Here is a 23,324-nt window from a genome sequence, read left to right on the forward strand (position 1 = left end):
TAATCTTTGAATTTTTAACTTTTATTTGTCGGATCTTGGAGGGGAATAGTTGTCATTATGGCACAATCTTTAAGAAATGGAAAGCAGCTTTCTGAATCCAGCAATGGAAAGGGAAAAACTTCAAAAGAAAAATCAGAAGATATGCCTGTCTTGGCTGACCGTTTAGAACATGCGTTGATGGCTATCGGCAAGAAAATAGACAATAACACTTCTGAGATGAAGTTGTTCCGACAGAGTTTTCAGTTTGTAGAGGGAAGTATTATTTCCTTGAATACTGAGCTTAAAGAGTCGAAGCGTCAGATAGTGGGTATTTCAGCCCGCTTGGAACAGGCTCAACGCAGGATAATCGATTTGGAAGCAAAGTCTCGTCGGAATAATATTCGAATTGTTGGACTGTAGGAAGGATCTGAGAGTGGGAGTTTATTGGACTATTTTGCTAATTTGTTTCAATCACTGTTTCCGGATATTCTACCTTAGCCTCCCCTTATTGAAAGAGCACATAGAATTTTCACTTCGAAATCTTAAGATTCAACTAAATTACAGGCAATTTTGGTCAGTTTTCTTCTTTTTAAAGTTAAAGACCAAATCGTAAAATGTGCAAGAAACAGAGAGTTTTTAAATTTAACAGCTCTGAGATTCGTTTTTATGAAGACTAACCACGGGAAGTTATGGAACAGCGGATCAAATTTGTTCCAGCTATGAAGATAGCCATGCTAAGGGATTATTCCCATCACTTCGCTATCCGGCCCGATTAAAGTTATTTCCTAAAGATTTGACTCCATGTGCTTTTTTGGATCCCCAAGCGGCACTGGACTATGTTAATTCTACAAACGTTTGTATTTTGGAGGTGGCCGAGGTCTGAATGGTATTAGGTCTGCTGAATAATTTTCCGAAAGAAAACAGGCTTTGAAGATTTCTGATATGCTGAAGGTATCCTTTGATCGATGGACTATTTAAAGAAGATGTGAACTTCTTGATTTGACTGATGGATGACTTCTCTGAAGTCTGTTTGGTATACTGAGTGAATTAACACAACGGACAGATTGTTAACTGGTTTGATTATCTGTTTTTATTTTTCCTTTTCATTAATTAAATGATAGTTGTTATAGTTTATATAGACTTATTCTTATATGTATAGTGAGGAGTGCTTAGTAAATAGATAATTAGTTTTAGTTTTTCTGTTAAAAACTACTTTTTCATCAGGTAGTAAGCCAAAGGGATAATGGTGCCGATTTTTTTCATTAGGATATATTGTTTAGGTTTAATTTTATTGCTTTGACGTCTCTGGAGATTGTTTTTGCATTCCCTAGTTTATTTTTAATGATTAAGTATAAACATTTTTTTTTCTCTGTAGGGTTTTCTTATCTTAGGGCTGTGTTTTTTTTTGTAAAGGGGAGAGGGGAATTAAGAAAAACTTTTAAAATCACTATTTAAATTGAGCCGCTCACCGAGTTCTGTTTCTTTCTTTTTCTGTGGGGACGCATTCCGGCTTATTTCTTCTTTTTGCTGGAATTCTACCTTTTGGGATGGTGGGAGGATTGGGGGTAGTTTTGAATTATAGGTCTTATTGTTGGATTAATTTTATTTTTTTCTGTATTTTTCTCCTCTTGTATTTTTTCCCATTACGGAGTTCCGGAGCATGCGTGTTTTCTATATGGTTATACTTATCACTGCCATTCTTGATTAGCCCGCATTGATATGCGTGTATTTTCGTGTTTAAAAAAATATTTTATGGCAGTTAAACAGATAAACGTTATTAGTTGGAATGTACGTGGCTGGAATTACCCTATAAAGTGAAAGAAGACTTTTAAAGTTAATAGATTCCAGCCCGATATAATTTTTGCTCAAGAAACGCATATCAGAATTGAAACCAAATACGCAAAGCATATTTAACGATCGGGTTAGAGACCTGCTTAAGGCGTTTCGAATCAAAAGGAAGAGATGAACCTAAAATAGAACCAAGTGTATAACCCTGAACAGATTGTAATTCCAATGCTACCCATTTAGGAATAGATAGTATGTCCCGGTCAAGTAACCAAAATTTCATATGTCGAATATTAATAGCCCAATAATAAAATCTAAAGTTAGGTAATGCTAAACCTCCATCTCTCTTAGCTTTCTGTAAATGTATTTTACCCAGTCTCGGATTCTTATTCTGCCAAATAAATGAAGAAATTTTAGAGTCGACTTTATCAAAAAAAGATTTAGGAACGAAAATTGGTAATGCCTGAAACACATATAAAAATTTTGGCAAAAAAAACATCTTAACTGCATTAATACGACCAATCAAAGTTAAATATAAGGGAAACCATTTAGATGAAAGTTGAGTAATATGGTCTATTAATGGTAAAAAGTTAGTCTTAAATAAATCTTTATGTTTACAAGTAATTTTAATCCCAAGATATGAAAGGTAATTATTAATCAATTTAAATGGAAATTTATAATATAAGGGAAGATGTTTATTAATCGGAAAAAGTTCACTCTTACTAAGATTTGATTTATAACCTGAGAAAAGACCAAATTGTGCTAATAACTCTAAAACAGCAGGAATAGATCTCTCAGGATTAGAAATATATAAAAGTAAATCATCAGCATAGAGTGATAATTTATGGGACTTTAATCCCCGAGTTATCCCAGTAATATTTGAAGATTCTCGAATAGCAATTGCAAGAGGTTCTAATGCAATATCAAATAATAGGGGACTAAGAGGACAGCCTTGTCGAGTACCACGAAAGAGAGGAAAAAAAGGTGAGTTTAAAGAGTTAGTACGAACCGAGGCTACAGGGGAGTGATATAACAGTTTAATCCAGGATATAAATTTCAAGCTAAAATTAAACATTTCAAGCACCTTAAATAAATAAGGCCATTCTACTCTATCAAAAGCTTTCTCGGCATCTAAAGAAATAACACACTCAGGAACATTTTGTGAGGGAGTATAAACGATATTTAACAATGTACGAATATTATAAAAAGAGTAACGACCTTTAATAAAACCCGTTTGGTCTTCCGAAATAATAGAAGGAAGTACTTTTTCTAGTCTATTTGCTAATAACTTAGAAAAAACTTTAGAATCAACATTTAATAAAGATATTGGTCTATAAGATGCACATTGAGCAGGGTCTTTATCCTTCTTTAGTATTAAAGAAATTGATGCTCTATTAAAAGATTCCGGAAGTTTACCAAGTTTACCCAGAAAATTTTTTGATCTTAATCAATTCGGGTTAGCGATTCCTATTTTAGGTAACATATTTTTTCCTCCCTCTTTTACGGATCGCGCTTTTCAAACTTGGAAGACTAAGGGTATTTTACGGTTTTTGGATTTATTTTTAGATGGTTCCCTTATGTCTTTTGAACAATTATCTAATAAATATAACTTATCAAGAATACATTTTTTTAGATATTTACAAGTTAGAAATTTCCTAAGTACTATACTTTCTTCCTTTCCAATGCTTCCTCCTATATATATTTTAGATTCGATAATTAACCTTAATCCATGTCAGAAAGGTGCATCGGCTATGATTTATAATATTATTATGAAACTTAGGAAAGCTCCATTTGATAAGATTAGGGTAGATTGGGAACAGGAATTGGGGCTTACCATTTCTGTGGATGATTGGGGGCAGATTTTACAATTAGTTAATACTTCCTCTATTTGTGCTAAACATTCCCTAATTCAATTTAAAGTGGTTCATAGAGCACATATGTCCAAAGATAAGTTAGCGCGTTTTTACTCGCATATTAATCCTTTCTGTGATAGATGTTCGGGGCAGATAGCCTCTTTAACTCATATGTTTTGGTCTTGCCCTACTTTGGAAACTTTTTGGAGAGATATTTTCAATATTATTTCTAAGGTATTAAATATAGATATCTCTCCTCACCCTATTACTGCTATCTTTGGACTACCTAAAATTTCTAGTAATCTTTCCCCTTCAGCCCGTAGAATGATTGCATTTCTTACTTTAATGGCGAAAAGATGTATTTTACAACATTGGAAAGAGCTTAATGCTCCAACTACCTTTTTTTGGTTTTCTCAGACGATTTTATGTTTGAATCTGGAGAAAATTAGAAGTAACCTTTATGATTCTTCATTTAAATTTGAACAGATTTGGGGACCTTTTATTCGATATTTTCATTTAATGTAATATTTACCCTTCTTGTTTTTTTTTTTCACTGTTTTAATGGAGGTCGGGATTGAGGACGTGATTTTAAGTTTAACTCTGTTTGGTTCCAAGTTAGCCCATTGCTTTGCTTTGCTTTTAGTTAGTTGCACGGTGGGTTTTTTTTGGGGGTTTTTTTTTTTCTTTTTTTCCATTGATATATATAAAATCTAGTATACTATTATGTTATCTTGGTTTCTTATGCTTAAATTACATTGTTTGTAGTATTTTCTTTTTGGTATTGTTATCTTTTGGAATTTTATTATACTTTAACATTGTATTAATGTTTATATGGCTTACCTTTTTTGTATACTTACTCAATAAAAAGATTTAAAAAGAAAAAAGAAAGAAAGAAAGAAACGCATATCAGAACGGGCGATCAAAATACATTTTTTAAAACGTGAAAGGGCCTTCAATGTCATGCCACTTGTCAAAATAAAACAAAGGGGGTATCTATTTTTTATTAAAACTAATATTTTATTTATCCAAGAAGATATCGTGTCAGATATTAACGGTAGATTTTTCATTGTCAAAGGAACAACTTGTAATAGAAAAATTGTCCTGGTTAATCTATATGGACCTAATGTAGATGATCCTTTTTTAAAAATGTATTTGGTTTATTGCCAGATTTAAATGAATATATGCTGTTAATGGGTGTGATTTTAACTGTTGTTTAAATCATTTGTTTGACAAGAGTTCAACTAATCAGCGACTTCCGAGTTGTTCAGCATCACTTATTAACTCTTTTTTAATTGATTATGGTTTGATCGAAATCTGGAGAAATTTACATCCTAATGATAGAGATTATTCTTTTTATTCACATGTTCATAAAAAATATTCGAGAATTGATTATTTTATAGTTGATTTCCGATTTTTATCCAAAGTCTAGAAATGTGAACATGACGTTATCGCTGTTTCGGATAATGCGCCTTTAAGCTTAGTTTTTGAATTGAATGATGTCGGTATTGTAAATTTGCCTTGGCGTTTTCCAGAAAATTTATTACAAAGTTCGGACTTTATCAATTTTATTGACACTCAGATAAAAGATTTTTTTCTTTTTAATAATACGGGAGGTGTGTCGAAATTGATTGTATGGGATACACTTAAAGCATATTTGCGAGGTCAGATAATCTCCTATTTGGCTAAGCTTAAGAAACAGACAAAAATAGAGTTAGATAGGATTTCAAAACGAATTAAAAACTTGGATGATATTTATGCAGTCTGTCCTAACATTGATTTATTTAAACAAAGGGTTGAACTTCAATCACAATATAATTTACTATTAACTTACCCTATTGAAAGAAATTTGCTTAAATTAAAAAGTCAATTTTATATGTTTGGAGATAAAAATAATAAGCTATTAGCATCCCAATTAAAGGCAGCTGGAGCTAAAAGACAAATTTTAAAAATTCGTAAGGGAGATGGTAGTTTAGCTTGTAATTATGAAGACATTAATAAAATTTTTCAAGACTTTTACAGTGAACTCTATAAATCTCAGTTTCCATCTGATCCTTCTAAAATGAATGCCTTTTTACAAAAGATTGATTTTCCTAGAATATCTGTTGAAGTTCAACAAACTCCTGATACTCCTATTACTGAAAAGGAAATTCAGAAAGCTGTTCTTTCAATGCAATCTGGTAAAGCTCCTGGATTGGATGGTTTTTCTGTAGGATTTTATAAAAAATTTGAAGAATTGCTTTCTCTATGTATGTTGGAAATGCTCAAAGATTCTTTGTTAGGAAAGTTACCTCCCACATTTTATGAAGCTTCTATTTCTTCAATTCTTAAGAAGGATAAAGACCTACTGATTGCGCATCATATAGACCTATTTCACTATTAAATGTGGATGCTAAAATTCTTTCAAAAGTAATGGCTAATCGACTGGAGAATATTCTAGCTAAAATTATTTCTCAGGACCAAACAGGTTTTTATAAAAAGACGTTATTCCTTCTCTAATACTCGGAGACTGTTAAATGTTATATACTCACCCCTTTCTAAGACTCTCCAATGTGTTGTTTCTCTTGATGCCGAAAAAGCATTTGATAGAGTTGAATGGAAATACTTATTTAATGTTTTAGAGAAATTCAACATTGGTACTAATTTTAATAAGTAGATTAGAATGATATATAAAAGCCCTATTGCCACTGTTATTACTAATAATTGCAGATCTTTTTTTTGACTTTCGCGGGGTACGAGACAAGGATGTCCGTTAAGTCCCCTGTTATTTAATTTGGTGTTGGAACCTTTGGCCATTGCACTTCGTGAAGCTAAAGATATTCAAGGAATTTCCATAAATGGGACTATTCATAAGAGCTCCCTTTATGCTGATGATCTCTTAGTTTATGTTTCGAATCCTGAAGAATCCATTCCTAGTTTATTGAAATTATTAAATGAATTTGGAAAGTTTTCAGGATATAAATTAAACCTCAATAAAAGTGAATTATTTCCTCTAAATGATTCTGCTTCTATATATATGATGACATTCCTTTTAAAGTAACGCAGTCTTTCAAATATTTAGGTACTATTATCACTAAAAATTATAGAGCTAATTTGGTTCTCTTAGTGGATTTTATGAAGCAAATATTTTGTAGGTGGAATCCACTTACACTTTCCTTAGCTGGCCGAATTCATGCAGTTAAAATGACGATTTTACCAAAATTTTTATATGTATTTCAAAATATTCCTTTTTTTTTTAACTACGAAGTTTTTTTGATCAGGTTGTTTCTATTATTTCATCTTTTGTTTGGAATAATAAAAGACCAAGAATTGGAAAATATCATTTACAAAAATCAAAAAAGGATGGAGGTCTTGCTGTGCCTAATTTAAGAATGTATTATTGGGCAATTAATATACGATATGTGTGTTCTTGGTTATACTGGACCGATAAAAAGGAACGACTACCTTGGGTTGATTTGGAATTGAAATCTGTGAAACAATTTTACTTAACTTCATTATTTGGAGCCTCTTTACCTGTACAACTAGCCAAAATTTCTATCCTAAATCTATATTCTATGATTAAGCAGTCATTACGAACTTGGTACCAGTTTCGTAATTTTTTTAATCTTAAAAAATTTAACCTTCTTAGTTTAATTTATCAAAACTATTTATTTAAACCTTCACTTAGTGATCCTACCTTTTTTCTTTGGAGGAATAAAGGAACTTATTCCTTCATGGATCTGTTTCAAGAAGGTTGATGGATGTCTTTTGAGAAATTAGTAACTAAATATTCTCTCTCACACTCACATTTCTTGCAATATCTTCAGGTCAGACATTTCTTACAAGAATATTTAAGTAATTTTCCATATATACAAGATTCTGACCTGTTAGACATTATTTTAAAAATGAATCCTTTAGTGAAAGGTTTTATTGGGAAAATTTATAATTTACTATTACAACTTCTCCTGGGTATGAGGATAAACTACATCCGGCTGTGGAGCATTTGCTTTAGGTAGTGAGGTAACCATTAACCACAGCTACCTCCAGGTCACCCTTAGGCAAGGTGTAGCACCTATCAGCCTCCCTACTTGGGTTACAGTGAAGCCACGGAATGCAGGTGGTGGAGGAAGCAGAAGACAAGTTGTGAGTAACACAATCGATGGTTCCTGCTTCTCAGACGCTGAGCAGTAGATCCTTTTAATAGGACAATGTTCAGGGTCACCCGTCTTGTAAAGACACTGCATCGGAAGCAAACAAGGGGAAGCTACTTCTTGTATTTTATCCCTAGTACAACCATGGCTAATACAGACACAAATGTAAAAGACAACAGCGTAAATGGCAGCCCACTTCCAAATAGTGCGGACGCCTCTCTCGGTACGGGGTATCATGTAAACAGACAGGTGAGTCGGAATCTTCATACCACTACTGTCTGCAAGAACAAGAGACTGCGAATTGCCACTTGGAATGTTCGAACCCTGCACCAAGCTGGTAAGCTAGAAAACATAAAATTAGAAATGAAGAGGCTAGAAGTCAGCATCCTAGGCCTAAGTGAAATAGGATGGAAAGACACTGGAGTATTCCAATCAGACAACTACAGGATGATATACTGTGGTGGAGGTAAACATGAAAAGGGTGTTGCAATCATCTTAGACAAAGAAACATCCAAAAGCCTGCTAGGATACTGGCATATCTCAGTCAGAATGATGCTAATCAAACTCAAAGGACAACAAAACAACATCTCTATCATCCAAGTACATGCACCCACAATGGCAAACTCAGAGGAAGAAATTGATGCCTTCTACCACTCCCGAGACAAAGCACCAGAAGAGTGCAAATCACAAGAAGCCATCATAGTCATGGGCGACTTCAGTGCAAAAGTTGGTGAGGGAAGAGAAGACCATATTGTTGGAGACCAGGGATTGGGAGAAAGAAATGAAAGAGGAGAAAAGCTTTTATCATGGTGTAAAACAAACAATCAGATAGTCACCAACACTTCGTTTAAACAACATCCAAGAAGAAACTGACATGGAGGAGCCCAGATGGGAACAACAAAAATCAAATCGACTACATAACGATCAATAACAGATTCAAAACTCAATCTAAAAGTTACCCTGGAGCAGACTGTGGAAGCGACCACATACCAGTTATTTGCAAAATGAAAATAAAGATGAGAAAATAAAAGAAACCAAAAAGATCAGAACCACTGGATTATCAACAACTACAAAACAACCCTCATCTGAAACAGAATACACAATCAAGGTGAAAAACCGTTTCAATTGCTGCAGGATGAAGGAGGCAAATCTTCCTGGGACATACTGAAGGAATCCATGGTTGTAGCTGCAAAAGGAACCATCCCACGAAAAGACCGGAAAAGTAAGAAGAAATGGATAACTGAAGATATAATACAATTGATGCAACAAAAACAGAGCATCAAACTAAGAGACAGCGAAGAATACAAACCACTTGATAAGACAATTAAAAGAAAATGTAGGGAAGCTAAAGACAGATGGGTAAGTGAGAAATGCTCAGAGATAGAAATGCTACAAACCCATAACCCTGGAACAAAGTTGATGCACAATAACATTAAAGAACTAACGGGGAAATTACCTTGCTCAGCAAGTGGATGCATCAAGGCAAAAGATGGCAGCTTAATTATGAACAAAGAGGAAATCCTAAACAGATGGACAGAATACATAAAAGAACTTTTTGAAGACCAAAGAGGAGAAAAACCGAACATAAAGAAGAATCTTGAACCAAGCATTCTAAAATCAGAAATTGGAGCAGCCGTAAATAAAACAAAACATAACAGAGCAACTGGTCCAGACAACATCGCTGTTGAAATGATACTGGCCTTAGAAGATTTTGGAATAGAGAAAATAACAGAAATAGCAAATGAAATCTATGATCATGGGGAGATACCTGATGATTTAAGTAAATCAGTGATCATCACACTTCCAAAGAAAGAGGGAGCAACAGAATGAGTTACATTGTACAATAAGCCTGATGAGCCATGTGGGAAAAATTATTCTCAGAGTAATCATGATGAGAGCAAGACGCTGTATAAAACCAGAAATCAGTAAAGATCAATGCGGCTTTGTGGACAACACTGGAACCAGAAATGCAATTTTCATGCTACGGATGATCTGTGAACGAGCCATCCAGGTACAAAAAGACATTTACTCATTGACTATACAGAAGCTTTTGACACTGTCAGACAGCAAGATCTTCTGGAAATGCTTCAAGATCTTGACATAGATGGGAAAGATATAAGTTTCTTTCTTTTTAAATCTTTTTATTGAATAAGTATACAAAGGGTGAACCATAAAGGCACTAATACACTGTTAGAAATTACAGGAGATATTAATACAGAAGAAAAAATTGATACAAACAGTGCAATTTAAACAAAAAATAATATGGTAAAATAATAGTATACTAATTTTTATATATATATATATCATTAGAGAAAAGGAAAAAACCCCGAAAAAAAACCCCCCCCAAAAAAACCCACCGTGAAACTAACTAAAAGCAAAGCAAAGCAATGGGCTAACTTGGAAACAGGTAGAGTCAAAGAACTTAAAATCACATCCTCAAACCCGACCTCCATTAAAAACAGTTTAAAAAAGAGCAAGAAGGGAATATAAATATGGAACAAAAGAGAAAAAAAAATTACATTAAATGAAAATATTGAATAAAAGATCTCCAGGTCTGTTCAAATTTAAGTGAGGAATCATAAAGATTACTTCTAATTTTCTCCAAATTTAAGCATAATATCGTCTGAGAAAACCAAAGAAAAGTAGTTGGAGCATTAGACTCTTTCCAATGTTGTAAGATACATCTTTTCGCCATTAAAATAAGAAATGCAATCAATCTACGGGCTGAAGGGGAGAGATTACTGGAAATTTTAGGTAATCCAAAGATAGCAGTAATAGGATGAGGAGAGATATCTATATTCAATACCTTTGAGATAATATTAAAAATGTCTCTCCAAAAAATTTCCAGAGTAGGACAAGACCAAAACATATGAGTTAAAGAGGCTATCTGCCCCGGACATCTATCACAAAAAGGATTAATATGACAATAAAAATGAGCTAATTTATCTTTGGACATATGTGCTCTATGAACAACTTTAAATTGAATTAGGGAATGTTTAGCACAGATAGAGGAAGTATTGACTAATTGTAAAATCTGCCCCCAGTCATCCACGGAAATAATAGAACCCAATTCTTGTTCCCAATCTGACCTAATCTTATCAAACGGAGCTTTCCTAAGTTTCATAATAATATTATAAATAATAGCCATTGCACCCTTCTGACATGGATTAAGGTTAATTATAGTATCTAAAATATTTGTAGAAGGGAGCATTGGAAAGGAAGAAAGTATAGTACTTAGGAAATTTCTAACTTGAAGATATCTAAAAAAATGTATTCTTGGTAAATTATATTTATTAGATAAATGTTCAAAAGACGTAAGGGAACCATCTAAAAATAAATCCAAAAACCGTGAAATACCCTTAGTCTTCCAAATTTGAAACGCACGATCCGTGAAAGAGGGAGGAAAAAATATGTTACCTAAAATGGGGATCGCTAACCCAAATTGATTGAGATCAAAAAATTTTCTGAATTGAAACCAAATACGTAAGGTATATTTAACTATCGGGTTAGAGACCAGTTTGAGGCGTTTCAAATCAAAAGGAAGAGAGGAACCTAAAATAGAGCCAAGTGCATAGCCCTGAGCAGATTGTAATTCCAATACTACCCATTTAGGAATGGATAGTGTATCTTGGTCAAGTAACCAAAATTTCATATGTCGAATATAAATTGCCCAATAATAGAATCTAAAGTTAGATAAAGCTAGACCTCCATCTCTCTTGGCTTTCTGTAAATGTATTTTACCCAATCTCGGGTTTTTATTTTGCCAAATAAATGAAGAAATTTTAGAGTCAACTTTATCAAAAAAAGGTTTTGGAACAAAAATCGGTAATGCCTGAAATATATATAAAAATTTTGGCAGAATAAACATCTTAACTGCATTAATACGACCAATCAAAGTTAAATATAATGGAAACCATTTAGATGAAAGTTGAGTAATATGATCAATTAAGGGTAAAAAATTAGTCTTAAATAAATCTTTGTGTTTACAAGTAATTTTAATCCCAAGATATGAGAAATAATTATTAATCAATTTAAACGGAAAGTTATCATACAATGGAAGTTGCTTATTAATTGGAAAAAGTTCACTCTTACTAAGATTTAATTTATAACCTGAAAAAAGACTAAATTGTGCTAATAAATCTAAAGCAGCAGGGATAGATTTTTGAGGATTAGAAATATATAAAAGTAGGTCATCAGCATAGAGTGATACTTTATGGGACTTTAAACCACGAGTTATCCCAATAATATTTGGAGATTCTCGAATGGCAATTGCAAGAGGTTCTAATGCAATATCAAATAATAAAGGACTAAGAGGACAACCTTGTCGAGTACCTCGAAAAAGAGGGAAAAAAGGTGAGCTTAAAGAGTTAGTACGGACCGAGGCCATAGGAGAATGATATAACAGTTTGATCCAGGATATAAATTTCGAGCTAAAGTTAAACATTTCAAGCACCTTAAATAAGTAAGGCCATTCTACTCTATCAAAGGCTTTTTCAGCATCTAAAGAGATAACGCACTCAGGAACATTTTGTGAGGGGGTATAAACAATATTTAACAGTGTGCGAATGTTATAGAAAGAGTAACGACCTTTAATAAAACCCGTTTGGTCTTCCGAAATAATAAAAGGGAGTACTTTTTCTAATCTGTTTGCTAATAATTTAAAAAAAATTTTAGAATCAACATTTAATAAAGATATTGGTCTATAAGATGCACATTGAGCAGGATCTTTATCCTTCTTTAATATTAGAGAGATTGACGCTCTATAAAAGGATTCAGGAAGTTTACCAAGTTTTAGTGAAGCCTCCAAAACCCTACAAAACCAAGGGATTAATGATGGTGCAAAAAACTTATAAAATTCCACGGTAAACCCATCAGGGCCAGGAGCTTTCCCCAGGTTCATAGAGGAAATAACATTGTTAATCTCATCAGTAGTAATGGGAGTATCTAGCATAGAAGACATATCCTGTGAAATCTCAGGGAAATCTAGGTTATCTAAAAAGTCATTCATATATTTAGAGTCTCGTAAAGACTCAGATTGATATAAGGAAGAATAAAAATCAAAGAAGGTTTGATTGATCTCCGCATGATCAAATATCAGTCGATCATTTGGATTATAAATCTGATTAATTTGAGATTTAGTATAATTAGACTTCAATTGGTTAGCCAACAGTTTACCAACTTTGTCACTGTGTACATAAAATTCACTTCTTGTTTTCTTTAATTGGTTTACAATCAAGGACGAAAGTAATAAACTGTGTTCCATTTGAAGTTCAGTTCTTTGTTTATACAACTCCTCAGAGGGAGCTGTAACATATTTCTTATCAATTTCCTTAATCTTGTCCACAATTACCAACTCCTCCTGCTTCAACTTCTTCCTCAAAGCAGCAGAATACGAGATAATCTGACCACGAATATAAGCTTTAATAGTATCCCAAAGAATGTTCACAGAAATACCCTCTGTGTAGTTGATTGTAAAAAAGAGATCAATCTGTTCATTCATAAGGTTAACAAAATCCGTGTCTTGAAGCAGCAATGAGTTAAAACGCCATTGTCTATTATTTTGTTTATTAACCTGAATTTTAATAGAAAGCTTGAGTGGAGCATAGTCCAAAATGGTTATAGAATCATAATCACAGTTAATCACTGAAGAGATAAACCGAGAGTCAATAAAAAAAAAATCAATTCTTGAATAGGAATGGTGAACATGTGAAAAAAAAGAAAAATCTTTTTCCTGAGGATGCAAAAAACGCCAAATGTCCGTCGACCCAGAATCAGAGAGGAATGAATTAATCAAAGTTGCAGATTTATTAGGTAAGGTCCGTAGAGGAGCCGAACGGTCCAAAGCTGGAGATAAACAGGTATTAAGATCTCCGCCCCAGATCAATGAAAACTCATTCAAATTCGGAAACCGATTAAATAATGATTTATAAAATTCCGGACAGTCCATATTGGGAGCATAAACATTAACCAAAACTACCTTTTTATTGAATAGTAAACCATTAACCAGTAGAAATCTACCATTCGGATCAGAGATAATATCATGTTGTACAAAAGTAACAGAGGAGTCTATAAAAATAGAGACGCCTCGAATCTTAGCATTAGAATTCGAATGAAGCTGTTGTTCCTTCCAGAATTTAAAGAAACGAAGTCTGTCCCCTCTCCGCACATGGGTCTGTTGTAAAAATAGAACATGTGCTTTAAGTCTCCGGAATACTTTAAAAACTTTTTTCCTTTTAATAGAATGATTAAGGCCATTAGTATTCCAGGAGACAAAATTAATAATAAACTCCATAAACCCTAAAGTCAACCCGCAAAAAAGAGGATTGACGATAGGTTCGACCCACGAACCGGGGAAGGGAACAGAACAAACCAGAGATAACGGGAAGGAGAACGCAACCAATGCTTCAGTAATGTAAATAGCCCAAGAAGAAAACTAAAACATGAAGCCCCTCCCACCACCCTCCACCCCATGACCGCAAGGCTAAATCTAAAGCAGACCCGCCAGAAAGAAGCAAGCACTAAAACTACCCCCATGACTTCCGATAGACGCTCCCTAAAAATAGTGTAAATATAAAAAAGGTCAGCTAGTTATAAAACAGTAAAAAAAATAAACAAAGATCAGTTAAGTCAAACACGATATAAAACAGAGAAAAAAACAGAAAATATAAAGAAAACCGTAACAAACCACAGACCCTATGATAACCAAAAAAAAAGGAATGAAATTATTAATATAAACTAGTTAGGAAAATCTACAGAAAAGAGTACAAATAAAGACTACGAAATTTAAGGCCTCAAAGGAAATACACGAAATGATGCTGAGGGAATAACTACCCAGAATCCCCAAGGAAAAAGAAAGGGATGACGCAGTTAGAAAGAAAGTTTGGCAACCATATTAATTAATCAAAATTAAACTTTTCTGCCTGTATAAAGCAACGAAAAATTAAACCCGACAGATTCACAACCTCCGATCAAACGGAGATAATTAAAAATTACGATTAAGATGTTGAAGGTGAAAATTGATCCAGATAACTCTGGGCATCCGATGGGGATTCAAAAAAACGGAGAGCTCCGTCAGGCGTGCGGATCCTTAAACGCACAGGGTAGAGCAGCGCTGGTTTTAAATCCATCTCGTAGAGTTCCGACATCACAGATCTGTAACGAACCCGTTGATCCTGAATCTGTTTGCTGAAGTCCTCCACGAATCGGAACTGAAGATCCAAAAAATCAATGTAACCTTTAGATCGAACAAATCGAAGCAGTTTCTCTTTGTCTTGAAAGTAATGAAAGCGTAAAATGACATGTCGAGGTTTACCTGACTTAGACGAATATGATGGAACTCTGTGAGCCCGATCCAAATAACGGTGTTTGGTCAGGAAATACGATAGGGAATGCATCTTTTAAAAGTTGAAAAAAAAACTTTATAGGGTTGTCAGATTCAACAGCTTCACGAACACCAATAATTCAAATATTCTGCCGTCGCATTCTGAATTCTAAGTCAGAGTTTTTAAAAGTCAGAAAGTCCAGTTTTTTCTTCATTGTAGTAATTGTTTCTGCAATTTTCTCCATCTTGAGTTCATTTTGTTGCGTGGATTTTTGAAGATTACATATAGCCGACTGATGGTCCGTGATAGATTTTGCATTTCATCGATTGAATCGGCAATTTTCTGGAAATTAATTGAAATTTCCACACGAATCAGCTCCGTTATAGAGGTTGAAATTTCCTTTTGAATTAGATCCGAAATAGCTTTCAGAGTCCACGGTGGTTCAGTCGGAGGGAAATCGGTACCTTTCGGTCTAACCGGAGGTTTGCCGTCTTTCCCATTTTTTCCGTTCTTGGACATAGCGGACCTTAAAAACATCCGAATATCAAAAGGCCCAATTTACTTCAGATTATTGTAAAAGTCGATGCCTTAATGGTTAGTTAAATATAGCTGATCATAGGAAAAAAACTCAGAGGTAATGGAGCGAGTCAAGAGCACGACTTCACTCCATGAGCTCTACCGGAAGTCTCGATATACGTTTCTTAAGAAACTTATACTGGGACCAGACAGCATCCATCAGAATAGAAGGAGAAGTGAGTGAGTGTGTGAATATCATGAGAGGCAAGGTTGTGTGTTTTCGCCAGACTTATTCAACCTGTATAGTGAAAATACCTTGAGAAATATCAAAGACATTAAAGGATTCACAATTGGAGGCCATAATATAAATAACATCAGATATGCTGATGACATCGTACTATTAGCTGACTCAGAAACAAAACTTCAAGAGCTACTCACTATAGTGGCAGCAGAAAGTAATTGCAGAGGCCTCTCAATCAACACCAAGAAGACAGAAAGCATGGTCATCTCCAGAAAGACAAACATCCCACAATGTGTGATCAAGATCAGAAATACAAGCACCAAACAAGCCAAATTCAAATATCTTGGCAGCCTAATAACAAGTAATGGCAGGTGCGACACAGATATCAAATACAGAACAGCAGTGGTGAAAGAAGCTTTCCAAAAAATGAAGGCCATACTAACAGACAGAAAGATGAGCACGCACACTAAAAACAGAATACTGCAGTGCTACATTTATTCTGTCCTGACTTATGGAAGTGAATGCTGGACCATTGGGTGTATTCAAGGCGGAGGTGATAGATTCTTGATAGGTCAGGGTGTGAAAGATTCCGGGGAGAGGTATAAGCATGGAGTTGAGAGGGAAATGAATCAGCCATGATCAAATGGCACAGCAGACTCAATGGGCCAAATGGCCTATTCTGCTCCCATGTCCTATGTCTTATGGTCATATGGTATATAGATGTGAGGGGTACCGAGGGCTATGGTCTAGGTGCAGGTCGATGGGATTAGGCAAGTTACTGTTTCAGCACGGACTAGATGGGCCAAAGGCCTTGTTTCTATGCTGTAGTGTTTTATGACTCTGCTGAGAACATGATTTACAAAGAGTCCTTGGAAATGAGCTGGTAGTTCATCGAATCAATTCAGAGTAGTCGTGATTGAAGTTATTCATTCCAGTTCAGGGGCCTGATGGTTGTAGGGTAATATCTGTTCCTGAACCTGGTGATGTAGAACCTAAGGCTTCTGTCCCTCCTGCCCAGTGGTAGTAGTGAGAAGAGAACATGGTTTGGATGGTGGGGCTCCTCGTTGATGGATACCGCTTCCTTGAGGCAATGCTCCATGTAAATGTATTCAATGGGGGAGAGTGTTTTGCCTGTGTTAGACTGGGCTGTTTCCACCACATTCTGTAGCCTTGTGTATTCCTGAGTATTGGTGTTTCCCTACTAGGCCATGAGGTAACCTGTTAGGATAGTTTCCACCGTTAAATCTATAGGAGTTTGTTAGAATTTTGGTGATATGTGGAATCTACGCAGACATCTAAGAAAGCAGATGTGCTTTCATGCCTTCTTTGTGATTTTTTTAGTGTGTCACACCAGACAGTCAGTCATTCTTGTCTGGCGCGATGACACTTTACGTACTGGTGCTAGGGCTGATTATGTGATGTGTTAATACTAAGGAATTTAAAGTTGCTGATCCTTTCCATCTCCATTCCCCTAATGAGGACTGGCTGATGGAGCTCCAGCGTCTTCCTCTTGTAATGAATGAATAATCAGCTCTTTGGTTTTGCTGATGTGGATTGAGAGGTTCTTGTTGTAACACCACTAAACCAGATTTTCATACTCCCTCCTATATGCCAACTTGTCACCACTTTGATTCAGCCAATATCAGTGCTGTCATCAGCAAAATATGGTGTAGGGGCTGTACTTAGCTGCACAATCATAAGTATAAAGTGGGGTTCAGCACACAGCCCTGGTTGAGGAAATGTTGTTGCCAGAATGTACTAAATGGAAATATGCTGTAGACCATGAGGAAATTTCGCTTGCATATATCGTGGATGTTAATATTGTCCCCTTGCATCTGTATTATATTGTGCATCTGTATATTGATTGACGGCAGAGTTTGAGTTGAAGAATGCATGAGGCCTGCTTCTGATGCTCACTGCATCACAAGGGTAAAAAATAAAATTAACTTGAGACTTTTAAACTTGCAGCTGAGAAACTGGTGTCCCTAAAGGGACAGGACTGGAATCTTTTCATGCAGCAACTGTGCTCGCTGACAGCTGTTGGGGAGAAGGCTGCAGGGCCACCAAGAGCCAAGTTGAACCTAATGTGTTATCTCTGCATGGTCGCTAGCCACAGGGAAGTGGCCACAAGAATGATGGACTCTCAGTTGGTAAGTGTTGTCTTTTTCAACATAGTCTCCACATATTTAATTTTTGCAGGCATGTACAGTAACATTGCGTCAGAATCTATTGCTGTGCAGGTACTTGAAAACAGAAGAGTTGTTTTTCCTGCTGTCGGTAAGATTGAAATATTTCTATTTATTTACTTTGCTCATTAAGGCAATAATAACCTGGCAAAGAAAGTGCTGCTGAAGAGTAAAAACAACTAATGTATTAATTACTGCTGTGAAGTTGCATATATTAGCAGCATACAGAAATGAAGGACAGATCCATTAGTCCATCAAGACTTTTCTGAATGGTCAGATCACACATAGCAATCCATAACACTACAAGACAGTTCAAATTCAATTATCGTTCAATCTGGGGTTGCAAGGAGATAGGAACCAGAGTGCCAGAATAGATGGTGGAGAGGTTGTGGCGGCAAATCTTGTTAAGAGCTCAGAGAAAGTTAGGAATCAAAAGTTTGAGCATGGTGGAACTAATGGCCTGAGTTGTGTATATTTCAATGCAAGTAGCATCATAGGTAAGGCAGATGAGCTCAGTGCATTGTCACGTGATCGGCAACAATGAATATAACAATGAAAGTCAGGTTTTATAAAAACAAACATTTATTAAACTCTGCTCAAAAATATCGAAATGTATTTAAACGACTAACTTAATCAGAAGTTAACTGCTATACGGCAACTCTGGATCAGTTCTTAAAAGGGTAAATGCGAAAACAGTTCCTAAAGTGGTAAATTCGAACACAGTTCTTAGAATGGTAAATTCGAGAGCCCAAGAGATTTATACAGTCATTTAGGAGAGACTTTCCTGAAGTAAAGAATTCCTCGAAGACGTCACATTATTGCTGATCCCAGCTGGAACCTGCCTTGTCCGCAGGATTCATGACGACGGAATTAAAACGGTTTAAGGGAACTGACCTTTTCTTCTGTAGAATAGACACTGCACAACCTTTTCTGCTTTAGCAGTGGTCATCTCATGCAGATCACTTTCTTGAACGAAGATTCAATAATGGTCAATCTTCTCCAATACCACCAAACGATATCAGCTTTACTTGACTCCTTCAGGTTCCGTACCTTAGTAATGTCTTCACTCTCCAATACTACTGAAAAGGTACACCAACAAAGCTGGCAGCTATTGGTGAAACTGTCGGCCCCACACTTCTGTACCTTACAATAGAAAGTAAAACTCCGTTTTAAAACTAAACTGCGTCATGGGACAAATACACAGCATAGCGGAGTATCTGACTGACGATCTAACTGAAAAAACTAACTGCGTCACCAGGGGTCTACCCTTATATACCTGGTGAGAACAGGTCATCACGTGACCTCACATCAGCGGGAATATTACATCATGTGATCTCCGCAAGACCATTACATCATCCTCATAAGACAGTCACAGGATATCCATGAAGTTTGTAGCAGCATGGATCAACACTTCGAATCATGATATTGTAGCTATTAGTGAGACTTCGTTGCAGGAGGGGCAGGACTGGAAGGTGAGTATTCTGTTTTTGACAGGACAGAGCGGGAGGCATTAAAGGAGGAGGGGTGGTGTTACTAGTCAGGGAAAATATCACGGCAGTGTTCAGTCAGGACAGACGGGAGAACTTTTCCAGTGAGGCGTTATGGGTGGAACTGAGTAATATGAAAGGTATCACAAACACAAGAAAATCTGCAGATGCTGGAAATCCAAGCCACAGACACAAAATGCTGGAGGAACTCAGCAGGCCAGGAAGCATCTGTGGAAAAGAGTGAAGTCAATGTTCCGTGCATCAGAACTGGAAAGAAAGAGGCGGTCAGAGTAAAAAGGTGGAGGGGATGGAGGGGAGAAGTAGTACATGGTGGTAGCTGATAGGTGAAACTGGGAGGGGGAAGGGGGTGAAGTAACGAGCTACAATGTTCATTGGTGAAAGAGATAAAGGGCTGGAGAAGGGAGAATCTGATAGGAGAAGATGAAAGACCGTGGAAGGGAAGGAGGAGGAGCACTAGAGGGAGGTGGTGGGGAGTTAAGATAGGGCGAGAAAGGGTAACAGGAATGAGGATTGGCAAAGGAGAAGTGGGAGACTCTGAATTTGAGAAATCAATGTTTGGGAAACCACACTTCTGCCCTCATCCCATCCTCCTGCCGCCACACCAGGGATAGGGTTCCTCTACCACCCTACGAGCCTCCATGCCCAGCACATAATTCTCTGTAGTTTCTGCCATCTCGAACAGGATTCCACCACCAAGCACATCTGTCCTTCCTCCCATCCCCACTTTCTGTTTCCTACAGGGATCACTTCCTACTTGACTCCCTTGTCAACTCATCCCTCCCCACAGATCTTCCTCCTGGTGCTTATCAATGCAAGTGGACCAAGTGCCACATTGGCCCTTACACTTGCTCCTTCACCACAATTCAGGGCCCCAAACTGTCCTACCAGGTGGGGCAACACTTCACTTGTCAGTCTGTTGATATCATCTACTGTACCTGGTGCTCCTGTTGTAGCCACCTATATATTGGTGAGACCCGATGTAGATTGGGAAACCGCTTCACCGAGTACCTCCGTCCACCAAAAAGGCAGGATTCCCCAATGGCCACTGATTTCAAAAGCAGGGTTCCCCAATAGCCACTGATTTCAATTATACTTCCTTTTCCCATTCCGACATGTCAGTACATGGTCTCCTGTCCAACCGCAACGAGGCCACACACAGGTTGGTGGAGTAACACCTTACGTTCTGTCTGGGTAGTCTCCAACCTGATGGCATGAACATCGACTTCTCAAACTGCTGGCGATTCCCCCTCCCCCACTGCCCCTTCTCCATTCCCCATTTCTGTTTCCCTCTCTCTCCTGCTGAAAAATAGCAAATGGAATTTAATCCAGGCAAGTGTGAATTATTGCACTTCAGTAGGACCAGCCAGGGTAGATCTTACACAGTGTACAATAGGGCACTGAGGAGTGTGGCAGAACAAAGTGATCTGGCAATACAGGTCCATAATTAATTGAAAGTGGCATCCCGGGTAGATAGGCTTGTAAAGAAACACACATCAAAGTTGCTGGTGAACGCAGCAGGCCAAGCAGCATCTGTAGGAAGAGGTGCAGTCGACGTTTCAGGCCGAGACCCTTCGTCAGGACTAACTGAAGGAAGAGTGAGTAAGGGATTTGAAAGTTGGAGGGGGAGGGGGAGATCCAAAATGATAGGAGAAGACAGGAGGGGGAGGGATAGAGCCGAGAGCTGGACAGGTGATAGGCAAAAGGGGATACGAGAGGATCATGGGACAGGAGGTCCGGGAAGAAAGACAAGGTGGGGGGGGGGGACCCAGAGGATGGGCAAGAGGTATATTCAGAGGGACAGAGGGAGAAAAAGGAGAGTGAGAGAAAGAATGAGTGCATAAAAATGAGTAACAGATGGGGTACGAGGGGGAGGTGGGGCCTTAGCGGAAGTTAGAGAAGTCAATGTTCATGCCATCGGGTTGGAGGCTACCCAGACGGAATATAAGGTGTTGTTTCTCCAACCTGAGTGTGGCTTCATCTTTACAGTAGAGGAGGCCGTGGATAGACATGTCAGAATGGGAATGGGATGTGGAAGTAAAATGTGTGGCCACTGGGAGATCCTGCTTTCTCTGGCGGGCAGAGCGTAGATGTTCAGCAAAGCGGTCTCCCAGTCTGCGTCGGGTCTCGCCAATATATAAAAGGCCACATCGGGAGCACCGGACGCAGTATATCACCCCAGTCGACTCACAGGTGAAGTGTTGCCTCACCTGGAAGGACTATTTGGGCCCTGAATGGTGGTAAGGGAGGAAGTGTAAGGGCATGTGTAGCACTGGTTCCGCTTACACGGATAAGTGCCAGGAGGGAGATCAGTGGGGAGGGATGGGGGGGACGAATGGACAAGGGAGTTGCGTAGGGAGCGATCCCTGCGGAATGCAGAGAAAGGGGGGGAGGGAAAGATGTGCTTAGTGGTGGGATCTCGTTGGAGGTGGCGGAAGTTACGGAGAATAATATGTTGGACCCGGAGGCTGGTGGGGTGGTAGGTGAGGACCAGGGAACCCTATTCCTAGTGGGGTGGGGGGAGGATGGAGTGAGAGCAGATGTACGTGAAATGGGGGAGATGCGTTTAAGAGCAGAGTTGATAGTGGAGGAAGGGAAGCCCCTTTCTTTAAAAAAGGAAGACATCTCCCTCATCCTAGAATGAAAAGCCTCATCCTGAGAGCAGATGCGGCAGAGACGGAGGAATTGCGAGAAGGGGATGGCGTTTTTGCAAGAGACAGGGTGAGAAGAGGAATAGTCCAGATAGCTGTGAGAGTCAATAGGCTTATAGTAGACATCAGTGGATAAGCTGTCTCCAGAGACAGAGATAGAAAGATCTAGAAAGGGGAGGGAGGTGTTGGAAATGGACCAGGTAAACTTGAGGGCAGGGTGAAAGTTGGAGGCAAAGTTAATAAAGTCAACGAGTTCTGCATGCGTGCAGGAAGCAGCGCCAATGCAGTCGTCGATGTAGCGAAGGAAAAGTGGGGGACAGATACCAGAATAGGCATGGAACATAGATTGTTCCACAAAGCCAACAAAAAGGCAGGCATAGCTAGGACCCATACGGGTGCCCATAGCTACACCTTTAGTTTGGAGGAAGTGGGAGGAGCCAAAGGAGAAATTATTAAGAGTAAGGACTAATTCCGCTAGACGGAGCAGAGTGGTGGTAGAGGGGAACTGATTAGGTCTGGAATCCAAAAAGAAGCGTAGAGCTTTGAGACCTTCCTGATGGGGGATGGAAGTATATAAGGACTGGACATCCATGGTGAAAATAAAGCGGTGGGGGCCAGGGAACTTAAAATCATCGAACAGTTTAAGAGCGTGAGAAGTGTCACGAATATAGGTTGGAAGGGATTGAACAAGGGGTGATAAAACAGTGTCGAGGTATGCAGGAATGAGTTCGGTGGGGCAGGAGCAAGAGGAGAATAATATGTTGGACCCGGAGGCTGGTGGGGTGGTAGGTAATAATATGTTGGACCCGGAGGCTGGTGGAGTAGTAACTTCCGCCACCTCCAACGGGATCCCACCACTAATCACATCTTTCCCTCCCCCCCCCTCTGCATTCCGCAGGGATCGCTCCCTACACAACTCCCTTGTCCATTCGTCCCCCCCATCCCACCCCACTGATCTCCCTCCTGGCACTTATCCGTGTAAGCGGAACAAGTGCTACACATACCCTTACACTTCCTCCCTTACCACCATTCAGGGCCCCAAACAGTCCTTCCAGGTGAGACAGCACTTCACCTGTGAGTCGACTGGGGTGATATTCTGCGTCCGGTGCTCCTGATGTGGCCTTTTATATATTGGCGAGACCCGACGCAGACTGGGAGA

General features: G+C 37.9%; 1 protein-coding gene across 6 annotated transcripts in view; it reads left to right on the forward strand.

Moving 5' to 3' along the window:
• The window catches only part of ulk4 (unc-51 like kinase 4), a 755,583-nt gene that overhangs the window by 101,294 nt on the left and 630,965 nt on the right, over window positions 1-23,324 (forward strand). For all 6 annotated transcript variants that reach the window (XM_063070087.1, XM_063070088.1, XM_063070093.1 and 3 more), the window contains exon 15: window positions 17,792-17,973. In XM_063070087.1, the coding sequence (XP_062926157.1) occupies window positions 17,792-17,973 (182 nt within the window). The remainder of the gene's footprint in view (window positions 1-17,791; window positions 17,974-23,324) is intronic.

The sequence above is a fragment of the Mobula hypostoma genome, chromosome 17 (genome assembly GCF_963921235.1).
Source record: "Mobula hypostoma chromosome 17, sMobHyp1.1, whole genome shotgun sequence".
Classification (NCBI taxonomy): Eukaryota; Metazoa; Chordata; class Chondrichthyes; order Myliobatiformes; family Myliobatidae; genus Mobula; species Mobula hypostoma.